The sequence below is a fragment of the Crocuta crocuta genome, unplaced genomic scaffold (genome assembly GCF_008692635.1).
Source record: "Crocuta crocuta isolate KB4526 unplaced genomic scaffold, BGI_CrCroc_1.0 scaffold647, whole genome shotgun sequence".
Classification (NCBI taxonomy): domain Eukaryota; kingdom Metazoa; phylum Chordata; class Mammalia; order Carnivora; family Hyaenidae; genus Crocuta; species Crocuta crocuta.
The window spans coordinates 498,262-510,414 of record NW_027531286.1 but is presented as its reverse complement, the minus strand read 5'-3'; the positions used below and the strand labels follow the sequence as shown (position 1 = coordinate 510,414).

General features: G+C 55.4%; 1 protein-coding gene across 1 annotated transcript in view; it reads left to right on the top strand.

Annotated features, from left to right (window-relative positions):
* The first annotated feature begins 68 nt into the window (after window positions 1–68).
* The window catches only part of SPTBN2 (spectrin beta, non-erythrocytic 2), a 30,330-nt gene continuing 18,245 nt past the window's right edge, over window positions 69–12,153 (top strand). The window contains exons 1-13 of the mRNA XM_077771446.1: window positions 69–246; window positions 2,218–2,369; window positions 2,820–2,993; window positions 3,814–3,905; window positions 4,064–4,144; window positions 4,475–4,590; window positions 7,172–7,284; window positions 7,419–7,606; window positions 8,849–8,966; window positions 9,524–9,682; window positions 10,013–10,315; window positions 11,459–11,607; window positions 11,821–12,149. Coding sequence (XP_077627572.1) covers window positions 69–246; window positions 2,218–2,369; window positions 2,820–2,993; window positions 3,814–3,905; window positions 4,064–4,144; window positions 4,475–4,590; window positions 7,172–7,284; window positions 7,419–7,606; window positions 8,849–8,966; window positions 9,524–9,682; window positions 10,013–10,315; window positions 11,459–11,607; window positions 11,821–12,149 — 2,152 coding nt within the window. The remainder of the gene's footprint in view (window positions 247–2,217; window positions 2,370–2,819; window positions 2,994–3,813; window positions 3,906–4,063; window positions 4,145–4,474; window positions 4,591–7,171; window positions 7,285–7,418; window positions 7,607–8,848; window positions 8,967–9,523; window positions 9,683–10,012; window positions 10,316–11,458; window positions 11,608–11,820; window positions 12,150–12,153) is intronic.

The following is a 12,153-nucleotide window of genomic DNA, read 5'->3' as shown; positions in this document are numbered from 1 at the left end:
CGGACCGGTGGCGCCCCGCGCAGGGCATGGGCGCAGGGCCCCAGGCCGCGTGAGAGGCAGCGGGCGGCATGAATGGGAACGGAGTGAGCGGGGCGCACGGGCCCGGCCTGAACGGGGCGGGCGACTTTTACTATGAGGCCGTGGAAGGGGCGCAGAGCCCCGGGGGCCTCCTGCTGTCGCCAGCCGCCTTCATCAACCCGGCTCTGTACGCCAGCGTGCTGGAAGGCCGCTTCAAACAGCTTCAAGGTGAGCTGCGGGGCCGGGGGGCCGCCGGGCGGGAGCGGCCGCAGCCCAGGCCGCCGAGTGGGACGTGGCCCGTGCTCAGCCCACGGGCAATAACAAGAGGCCACGAAAACACTTGGTGCCGGCAGAGTCGGGAAAGGCTTGGGGCCCCGGATGAAGGGACAGTGAGCGTGGTGGCGACGGCACACAGGGAGGCACCCAGGCAGTGGGCTGTCGCTGCTGAGGGTTTGGAGGTGAAGCACCTGCTGGGTTAGCTGGAAGGCGAGAGGGTGGTGAGCGGGGAGGCCCAGCCACCTAGGGCTCGTCCCTGTTGCCCTGGGTTTCCGAGTGGGCGTCCCAGCCTGTGTGAGGGAGTGTGTCAGACAGGCTCAGGTATATTCTGAGCGGGCATGTGTTCATCCTGGCATCGATGTTTCAGTGTATTTCTGGAACCCACGGTGTTTTGGGGTGTGGGTGGGTGTTGTGGGACACCTTGTGAGGTTCTGCTTAATCTCTGGTCCTTGGCTTTGCCCAGTTTTCTCCAGGCTGCCCCTGTTTCCGCGTCTTCCTCTCTTACTTACCTGTGGGCCAAAATGGCCTCACCCCAGTGCGCCTGGCATCAGGGCAGTCTCCACGGATGGAGTAATGGCCGATGATCTGGGCCATCCTCAGCTCAGAAAGGGCCCGTAGACCCTGAAAGCAGGCCCTCAGAGCAGGGGCCCAACGGTCCAGTTGTTAGGACCCCAAGGTTGGCCTGGGTACAGGGGTTAGAGGTAAGAGACAGAAATAGACGTGGGTGTGTCGTTATGCTTTATGGGTGAGGTGCACAGGAATGTGAGATTCAAGGATGAGTCTTTTGAGTTTCTGAGATGCTGGTGCTGAGAAGGAAACAAAAGTGACTCTTTGGGCCCTGGCCACTTGGATTGGGTCCTCACACTGGGCTTCTCTGGAGAAAATGGGCACAAATCCTCATGGCCGGAGCAGCTCCCAATGGCCTGCGCTTCTTCCCTCGCTTTCTCATTTACAACGTTTAAAATTTTGATTTTTCTGCAGTACCTAAAAAAGCATGCGTTTATCAGCAGCCCTTCTGGCAGACCAGGCAGCAAGGCATTTCCTCACCTTCTTTGAGATCTGCACCTAACTCTGCCTGAATTTCCCCCCTGTGTTTTTGTAGGCTCAGTGTTTTTCCTATTTCCAGCTTTCAAGATTGTTTTCCTTCTTTGCATTGGAATGCCGGTGTCCTGGGACTAGATTCCCTTGCAGCCAATCGAATGAACCCTTCCCAGAAGCAGAGGAGGCTGTCTTTTCTTTAAATTATCCCAGGAGAGTAAGCTGACTCAGGAGGCTTACAGCCTCTATAATGTCATGTCCTTCTAATGACCACTTGGAAGAGCCGCTCGCTGCTGCTGTTGCTGCTGTAATTTAAGTCCACGCCCTCTCCTTTGTCCATCACCAAACAGAACAGCCACACCTCCCTTTGGTCCTGGTTTTCCTTCTGGTTAGATCATGCCTGGTTAACTGTAACTCATCAAGGAGTAACTCACCATGTGTGCCAAGCTTCTTACGTACGTCGTCTCATTTAATCAACACAGTGACCCGTTGAAGTACAAAGTCAAGTAGTATGCCATTTTACAGATAACGAAAGTGAGGCCATGATGAAGTAATAGTGTTTCACCACTGTTACGGGACAGCGCCCTGACCCCAGACCCCAGCCCTGCCCCGTGTGTCTCACTGCCTCTAATTTCGTTCATCCTCTCTTCTCAAAGCCTATTTTCTCATTTTTATTTTTCACCTTATGAGCTCATTCCATTTCCTTTACTTCCTCCTTTTTAAGTTAGGGATTTTTGTCTGGGGCATCTTCCTGCCCCTCCTACGTTTCCGACCTCACTTCTGGCCTCTCAAGCACCCGGAGCCCTCCCCAACCCCATCAACTGGTGTTTAGAAGCAGGTGCACTGTACTTGAAGGCTAGAAATGACCCCATATCGCTGCCACAGATGAGCGAGAAGCCGTGCAGAAGAAAACCTTCACCAAGTGGGTGAACTCACACCTGGCCCGGGTGACATGCCGGGTGGGAGACCTGTACAGCGACCTCCGGGATGGACGTAACCTCCTGAGGCTCCTCGAGGTGCTCTCGGGAGAGACACTGGTAAGCTGTGATCACAGAAGGAGGAGGGAGCCCAAAAAACAGTGGTCAAGGGGACAAGCTGAGAGTCACCCTTAGAAGAGTGACAGCACACAGCGGAAAGCAGTTGGCTGTCACCTGCTCAGAGGATGGTTTCGTTTTGAGAGGCTTTGCTACATGGATTAAATAGGGGCATTGCTTCATGGAGACAGGAACAGTGGCCCCATTGAAAACCGTTCTTTTCCCACCCACTCTGGGTGCAATTAATTCCCTTGGGAATCTTAATCTGCCCAAGCCTGATCTGGAACCTCAGCTCTGGCTGTGTGAACTTTGGCCCAGCCTCGAGGGCTGTCTGTCCCTGTGTTCCTGAGCGGGTCACGGGGAGGGTGTGCAAAGGAGGGCCTTGGGAAGGCTAGGAGGGAAGGAAGAGGAGGCCCGTGGATTCATGTCATTGTGCCCCCTGTCTGTCAACAGCCAAAGCCCACAAAAGGCCGCATGCGGATCCACTGCCTGGAGAACGTGGACAAGGCGCTACAGTTCCTGAAAGAGCAGAAAGTGCACTTGGAAAATATGGGCTCCCACGACATTGTGGACGGAAACCATCGTCTGACCCTTGGGCTGGTCTGGACCATCATCCTTCGATTCCAGGTACCCCGCATAGTGTCACACAGAGTGTCCCTCACACATCGGTGCGGTACCACGAACGGGCACTGCCGGTCCCTGGCACGATCGGTATAAACAGGAAGGGTCTAGAACCCCGTGTAGCACTTTTCGGTTGCTGCGATATCCAGGCACCAGATCAAGGGACTCTCCTCCTTAAACAGGGTAGAGACCAGTGTGGGTGTTGTCAGACTTCTGTGGCACCTTCCCTGCGGTCCGGTCTGTTGACTGGTCACGTGTAGTGGGACCACGTGTTAGTCCACAAGGAGCTGGAGATCTTATAGACTGGACCTTCACTCCTGAGAGTTCGAGAACTGCATTGGGGGCCTGGTCATGGGTCCACTCCTCTGCCTCAAACTCTGCTTGCCTCCCTAAAACAGTCACTCTACTGTTCCTTGTGCTCTGAGCACAGACAGCCCAGCGTCCCAACACCATCACGACTGTCCTGGTTGTCCCCTTACTCCCTGGGTGTAACCTCTTTGGCTCCTCCCAGCCCTGCGCAGAGCTCCATCCATGTCCCCTTTGAAACTCAGCTGTGAGGCACTCGTGGGTCCCCACCTGGAGGAGGCAGCACCCTTCACTTTGAGGAACGTCCACTCTTCTGACATCCTACCCCATCCCGATGCCTCAAATCCTTTTGAACCAATGTTTTGTAGTCACTCGCTCAGGAGAAATGGTCCCAGGCTCTGTTCCTGCACCCTGTCACAGGAGTCTAACACGCCGTTTCCTGCTGTGCATTTCTGAGCATCTCCAATAACTCCAGGAGCCCCTGTTCAGGGAGTGAGGATCTTCTTTCTTTCCTCCTTAGATCCAGGACATCAGTGTGGAAACAGAAGACAACAAGGAGAAGAAGTCGGCCAAGGACGCCCTACTGCTGTGGTGCCAGATGAAGACCGCAGGGTGAGGCTGCCCAGGGACCGTGGCCTCGGAGGGCTGGATGCACTGAGGCTGTGCGGAAAAGGAGGCATGGGCTCCAGGAACCAGAAGCTGGGGATCCATCCTTGAGTGGCAGACCGGGGCTAGGCCCTGCTCACTGTTCGTCCCGGTCTCTGTATTAGGTATCCCAATGTCAACGTGCACAACTTCACCACCAGCTGGAGAGATGGCCTGGCCTTCAACGCCATCGTGCATAAACACCGGTGAGGAGACAGGGTTAGCGAGCCTGCCCGAGCTGCCAGTGGGTTTATGGCCCAGTAGCACACACACGCACGGGCAAACAGTGAGAATGGCCACGGCAGTTATGAGGAATGAATATTCAGAGCTGGGATGGGGGGCACCACACAGCACGGAGGGTAGCGATGGGAGCCAGGGGGACAGGGGGAGAGGTGGGAGCAGTGGGTGTGGGTTTAGGGGGCCTGGTTCTGGACAAAATGGAGTTGGTGACAAGGATAAAGAATAGGGGCAGCTTTACTTCTCCTCTCCAGGGGCTCATGTGCTCTCGACACCTTCTCTATTCCCCCTCGTTACAGGCCGGATCTGCTGGATTTTGAGTCACTGAAGAAGTGCAATGCACACTACAATCTGCAGAACGCTTTCAATCTGGCCGAGAAGGAGCTGGGGCTCACGAAACTGCTGGATCCCGAAGGTGGGGCAGGACGATCTTCCAAAGATGCTGCAGGATAGAGATAGAAGGCAGATGATGAGTGGGCGCCTGGGACTGGGCGGGGGGTGGGGTGTGCATGGAAGGTGACTGCCAATGGATATGGGGTTTCCTTCGGAGGTGATGTCCCAGAATAGATAGTGGTGTGGGCTGCACATCCTTTTGAATATACTAAAAACTGCTGAATGGTATACTTAATAAAAAAAAATTTCTTTTTAATGTTTATATATTTTTGAAGGAGAGGGAAGGAGCATGAGCTGGGGAGGGGCAGAGAAAGAGAGAGAGAGAGAGACACAGAATCCCAAGCAGGCTTCAGGCTCTGAGCTGTCAGCACAGGGCCTGACGCAGGGCTCAAACTCATGAACTGTGAGATCATGACCTGAGCCGAAGTCGGACGCTTAACCGACTGAGCCACCAGACGCCCCATGAATAGTATACTTTAAAAGGGTGAATTTTATGGTGTAAAATTTATATCTCAATTTAAAAAAAGCTGTGGGAAGACGTGCAGCTCTGTGGCAGAAAGAGCCCTGGGAGATGGTTCCATCCCAGCCCCACCATGGAGCAGCTCTAGTGCCCATCACTTAGCCTCTCTATGGCTTAGTTTCCTCGTCTCTAATATGAGATTGGTCTATGTGGTTTCTAAGGACCTTCTCATTCTAAACTTCTAGGTTTCTAAATTAAATTGCATGAAGTTTTTTTTAAATTTTTAATGTTTATTTATTTTTGAAAGAGACAGAGCATGAGCAGGGGAGGGGCAGGGAGAGAGGGAGACACAGAATTCGAAGCAGGCTCCAGGCTCTGAGTTGTTGGCACAGAGCCCGATGCGGGGCTCAAACCCACAGACTGAGAGATCATGACTGAGCCGAAGTCAGATGCTTAACCGACTGAATGACCCCAGCACCCCTAAGCTGCATGACCTTGAGGACTCACCAGACATGGGCCTTAGAGTCAGCAGCCCCTGCTGACTGGCCCCTATGGTTCTGACCTTAACGCTGGTGAGACTGGCCATAGCCACCAGGTTCTTATTTGGCACCTGGCACTGCACTTGATGCTTCTATTAACTTACTCCTCACAACACTCCCTTGAAATCAGTGCTGTTATTATCCTCCATTTATGGAAGAGAAGATGAGGACCTATACCAGGGTTAAGTGACTTTCCCAAGGTCATACAGCTGGTGGAACAGAGAGTCAAACTCCAGACCTGTTTGCTCAGCCTCATCTCTGGGGAGAGCAGAGAGCAGTCTTGGAGCTTCCAGAAATGGGAGGCAGAGAAGGGCCAAGTGCCTTCCTAGCTGGAAATGCTCCTTCTTAAGCTTCCTGGGCAGACTGGGGTCTCAGTTCTTTTCTCCCTGTTTCCCATCCCCCCGTAGCCCCTCTCAGCCCAGAGCGACAAATAACAGCTAACTGGTGATAGAAGGAGAGCAAATATAGGTTCCCGGGAGAGCACTTGAGAAGAATGTTTACACAAAGCTAGGTATCCTGTAACTTGACAAGGACATGCCAGTGGCTCCTGCCTGCCTGTGGGCTTTCAGAAGCGGTCCGAAGGGCTGCCGGTCCGGTAGTCTTCCCTTTAGGTAGGATGGACTCTGCCGAATTAAGAGAACCCAGGGATTTCAAGTCCTCACCAGCCTTCGCCCTTGTGGTAAAAGCTGATTCACCCAAAGGACATTCACCTCCTTCGACCCATAGCTGAACTTCAGGATTGAGGTCAGAAATAGCTGTGTGCAGGGGCGCCTGGGTGGCTCAGTAGGTTGGGCATCCGACTTCAGCTCAGGTCATGATCTCACGGTTTGTGGCTTTGAGCCCCGCGTCGGGCTCTGTGCTGACTGCCAGCTCAGAGCCTGGAGCCTGTTTCAGATTCTGTGTCTCCCTCTCTCTCTGACCCTCCCCTGCTCACGCTGTCTCTCTCTCTCTCTCTCCTAGAAATAAATAAAACATTAAANTTTTTTTTTTTTTTAATGTTTATTTGTGAGAAAGAGAGAGAGATAGAATGTGAACAGGGGAGGAGCAGCGAGAGGGAGACACAGAATTGAAGCAGGCTCTAGGCTCTGAGCTGTCAGCACAGAGCACGACACGGGGCTCGAACTCACAAACCATGAGATCATGACCATGACCTGAGCCAAAGTCAGACGCTTAACTGCCTGAGCCCCCAGGCGCCCCTGAATCCACTGACTTCTTAGACATCTTTCCAAGTCTTAAGGACCAGCTCCATCCCCAGACAGGAATACTGTTTCTTTTCATACCTTTCTTCCTCTAAACAGCTAAATTTGGTCTCTGCTGGAAAGGCTGGGTAAAAACCTCCTAGGGTTTCTGCATTTTGTCCCCTGCTTGTTTCTAGGAGGGGAGGGGGGGAAATCTTAGTTTTTTCATGCCCTTTTAGTCCAAAGGACTTATCTGTCACTTTGCACTTAAAGGCGCTGGAAAGAAGTCAGCCTTGGAGGGCTGGGGGCTGGGGGTGAGTGGTGCCTGGGACCGGAGTGAGTGATTCAAGCTGCAGGTGTACCTCTGGGAGGCAGGTTCCTAATCTCTGAACATAAATGCCTGACCCGGGTGATCCTTTTTCTCAGATGTGAATGTGGACCAGCCAGATGAGAAATCAATCATTACTTACGTGGCTACTTACTACCACTACTTCTCCAAGATGAAGGCCCTGGCTGTGGAAGGGAAAAGGATTGGCAAGGTACTCCCCACCACGGGGTGGTCGGCACAGAGGTCCGGCCCGGAGGCCTCCCTCCCCTAAAGCAGAGACAGGGTGGGGCTGCAGGGCTGGGCTGGGGGCCCCGTGGGCAGGACGGCCGTGTCGCTGTGTCACAGGTGCTGGACCACGCCATGGAGGCAGAGCGCCTGGTGGAGAAGTACGAGTCCCTGGCGTCAGAGCTGCTGCAGTGGATTGAGCAAACGATTGTGACCCTCAACGACCGGCAGCTGGCCAACTCCCTGAGCGGGGTCCAGAACCAGCTACAGTCCTTCAATTCCTACCGCACGGTGGAGAAGCCACCCAAGTAGGTGCCCGGGGACCACACCCTGCGGCAGCATGCCTGCCCCGAGCCGTGCTCATGGCAGAAGGAGCCTCAGTTAGGGTGGCCTTTTGGGAGGGAACTTTGGCAGAACATAAATGCAGCGAAGGCTCATTTCTCCCAGCTCAAGTGCCAGAAGCAATTCCAAGATCAATGTTTAAAATGATTATCCATTTTTGAAAAATCACGCTGTAGAAATGCTTGCTCCGGTAGAGCCAGCGCAGTCTCCTCGGAGGAGATTCCTGGCTGGGTGTTGGGGACCCCCCCCCAGCCCAGCCCAGGGACGGGGGGATTGGAGCTGACGGGCAGGTCATCACCAGCAACACGGGAGTGCGGCTGGTGACTTGCACATTGCAACAGTTCTTGCAGTCTGTTCACCTATTCTAGAAATTTTTTTTTTCAAGCGCAGAATTGCCGTTAGGCACTTTGATACCGTGCGTGCTAAAACTTCCGTTTTTCTGTTTTTGAGCTCTTTCGGAGTTAATATGTCTCAGCTCCAAAACGAATACTGATCCAGCAAACATCTCTTCCTGCACATTCCAAGAATGATTTAAGATGTGCCCTTTGACCCAGAAAGGCCTCTTCTGGGCAGTGAACAAAGATATAGCTTCCAGGATGGACACTAGCCTGACCTTTGTCAAAGGAAAATGAGTCATGGGCAAACCCGTGAAATGAAAGTTGAAGAGCTGCATTTGTTGACATGAAAAGATGTTCGCGAGAAGTGAAAAAACTGCTTTGTAGACGGCTAGATGTTCAGGTTCAACGTACCTGAGTTCAAATCCTGGCTTTGCCATCGAGCAGTCCTGAGCATTGGGCTCCTTATTTAGCCTCTCTGCGCCTCTATTTTCTCATCTGGAAAATGGGGATAATAAGAGAAAGCGGAGAATAGTGAGAACCAAATGAGAGGGCCTGGCTCACAGTAGGGATGGGGGAGTCCTCGGCAAACATTAGCTGTGGTTCTGATATAATCCCATCTGTGTATTAAAAAAAAAAAAAAAGAAGAGGAAGCACATGTATGCCAAAGGATAACTGGTCATTTCTGTATGGTTTTCATTTGCTTTAAAATTGCGTTCTTTTTGCCTGCCGGTATTTTCTGGCTTTTGCACTGAGGCCATGCGTTGTTCTCATGAGAAGAAAAGCAACCCAGGACATTTTATTTCAAGACGTAAAGGGTTCCTGTGCCTAAGTGGCCTTTGCCTCTGACCCCAACCTGGCCTCCCGCCTCAGGTTCACCGAGAAGGGGAACTTGGAAGTTCTGCTCTTCACCATCCAGAGCAAGCTGCGGGCCAACAATCAGAAGGTCTATACGCCCCGCGAGGGCCGGCTCATCTCTGACATCAACAAGGTGCACAGCCTCCCTTCCCGTCCCACAGATGTCCCCTCCTTGACACCAGCCCCCACTACCCCAGCTGGAACATTTGTCCAGGCTCCCCGCGGCCCTTCCCGGGGCAGACATGACTCACACATACTCTCGTGCGTCCTGCACATCCCCCTTCCTCCTCCGTCCGTCTCTCCCCACAAGCGCACAGAATAAAATGACACCCCAGTTCCTTATCTGGTTCAGCACGCCCCCAGTGTGCTCTCTCTACTTTTATTTTTTTCACAGACCACGCTGTGAGGTTACTATAAGTAATAGGGTTCACCTGTGGTCCCGCCACCACAAACAAATCCTGTGGCTTCCAGTCCTCAACCACAAGCAGGGGAGCTTCCACGCAACTCCGTGGCACGCACGCCGTCCCACTTCTCATACTGCCGCACACAACTGCCTAACCGACCACGTCCGCAGATCCACTAGACCGAGCTTCCCTGGGCTCCTCGTGGGCCCTCAGTCCCGATGACCTCTCCCCACGCTCACTTCCTGAGCCCTGGTCCCTTCACACCTATCCTGTCCCCACCTCGCAGGCTTGGGAGCGGCTGGAGAAAGCGGAGCACGAGCGCGAGCTGGCCCTGCGCACCGAGCTGATCCGCCAGGAGAAGCTGGAGCAGCTGGCCGCCCGCTTCGACCGCAAGGCCGCCATGCGGGAGACCTGGCTTAGCGAGAACCAGCGCCTTGTGTCCCAGGTAGAACCCGGGGGGGCTCGGGCCTGTGCGGGTCGGGCAGGAGAAATGGGAGAGTGCTCGGTAGATTCAGAGCCCTGCGATGTGAGGAGCTCATGAAATCAGGAATCCATCATGCAGATAAGAAGACGAAGAATCCCTGGTATGGGGGGTGGGGGGCAGAGGTTTGCGCAGGAGAAAGGGGTAGTGAGATAGGATGGAATAGGGAGGAGACAGAGCCACCTTGTGGACTTGACATCTTGCAGCGGAAGCGCTCTGGGGAGCAGAAGGGGAGGGTGAGCAGAGGGGGTGGCCCTGAGTCCCCCAACTTCCCCTGCCTGCCCTCCGCCCCAGGACAACTTTGGGCTGGAGCTGGCGGCCGTCGAGGCAGCAGTGCGGAAACACGAGGCCATCGAGACGGACATCGTGGCCTACAGCGGCCGGGTGCAGGCTGTGGATGCCGTGGCCGCAGAGCTGGCCGCCGAGCGCTACCACGACATCAAGCGCATTGCCGCGCGGCAGCACAACGTGGCGCGGCTCTGGGACTTCCTGCGGCAGATGGTGGCGGCCCGGCGGGAGCGGCTCCTCCTCAACCTGGAGCTGCAGAAGGTGTTTCAGGACCTGCTCTACCTCATGGACTGGATGGAGGAGATGAAGGTAGCAGCAGGACGGGGGCGGAGGTGAAGCTGAGCAGGGCAGTGACAGTGTCACTGCAGGCCTGTTCCCTTGGCGCATCTCGGTGGCATATGTCTCAGTGCAGGGCCCTGACCCCAGTTCAGATGCACAGAGCCAACTGGGCCCTGTCCGCATGGGGCTCACATTCTAGTGGGAGGAGGCTGATGATAAAACCCATGGACCTCGCCTGGCTGGCTCAGTCGGTAGAGCGTGACTCTCGATCTCAAGGTCATGAGTTCGAGCCCCACCTCAGGCATGGAGCCTACCTAAAACAAAACAAAGCAAAACACTCCATGAGCCTATCAAGAAACAAAAGAGCAGGTGGACATAAAGCCCATGAGGAAAGTGAATAGGGCCATGTGATAAATTGTCCAGAAAGGCCTCTGAGAAGGTGCCATTGAAGCTGATATCGGAATAACCCAAGGAGCCAGCACAGGGAGGTGGGAGCAGAGAATGTCTCAGGCAGAAGGAACAGCCTTGGACCTGCACAGGCGTGCCGTGTTCAGGATGGCGGTGGATGACACAGGGTGGGAGCAGTGAGCTCACCCCGGGCCTTCCTGGCCTGCTCAGGGGTACAGGTCTTGTTCAAAGTAATGTGGAGCACTGAGGGTGATTAGAAGGTTTTGGAAAGGAGAGACATGATTCTGCCTTAATGTTCTTAAAGGTCACAGTGACCATGAGGTGAAGGAGGACCGCGGGCAGCCGGAGTGGGAGCCAAAGGGCCAGTTAGAGGCGCTGTAGTGACCTGCGCAAGGGATGGGGATGAGGCTGGGTCTGGAGAGACCCTGAAATGCTGGGGTGCTGGGGGCTAAGCCACAACCGCAGGAGAGTAGCGGTAATCTAGGGCCGAGAAGGTGAGTCAGAACGGAGATTTCAGGAGCAAGATTTAGTAAGAAAGTTGTTCCACAGGAGGGGAGTCGTGTACAAAACGGCCGGGGTGCTCGGACAGGGCTGGGGCGTCACTGTGCGTGCGCGAGGGAGAGCTGTCACACGGGAGCAGGTGTGCCCATCTGGGTGTGGGACCCAGAGCCCCCCCCCAGAGGTTCAGAGGAGCCTTGGATCCAGGAGAAGGGAGCAAGCTCAGCCCACGTGTGTGGCGGGGCTGANTGGCCCCTGTCCTGGCAGGGCCGGCTGCAGTCTCACGACCTGGGCAAGCACCTGGCCGGAGTGGAGGACCTGCTGCAGCTGCACGAGCTGGTGGAGGCCGACATCGCTGTGCAGGCTGAGAGGGTGCGGGCTGTCAGCGCCTCCGCACTGCGCTTCTGTGACCCNAGGGGGCCGGGAAGGGAGGGGCTGGGGAGGAGGACATTAAGAACTGAAGCAGCGAGGCCAGGGGAAACCGGGGACGGGAAGGATGACGGGTGGATGGTAGGTAGCCGAGCTAGGGAGGGGCGCCTACGCAGGGACGGGGGTGGGATTTGTAACCGGGGATAGGTAGGGGCCGCAGGATGGCCGGGTCACAGCTCTCAACCCTCCACCCTGACCTTTGCAGAGTACAAGCCGTGCGACCCGCAGCTGGTGTCGGAGCGGGTGGCCTCCCTGGAGCAGAGCTACGAGGCGCTGTGCGAGTTAGCGGCGGCGCGGCGGGCCCGCCTGGAGGAGTCCCGGCGCCTCTGGCGCTTCCTCTGGGAGGTGGGCGAGGCCGAGGCCTGGGTCCGGGAGCAGCAGCACCTGCTGGCCTCGGCAGAAACTGGCCGGGACCTGACCGGCGTCCTCCGCCTGCTCAACAAGCACACGGCGCTGCGAGGCGAGATGAGCGGGCGGCTGGGGCCCTTGAAGCTCACGCTGGAGCAGGGCCAGCGGCTGGTTGCGGAGGGCCA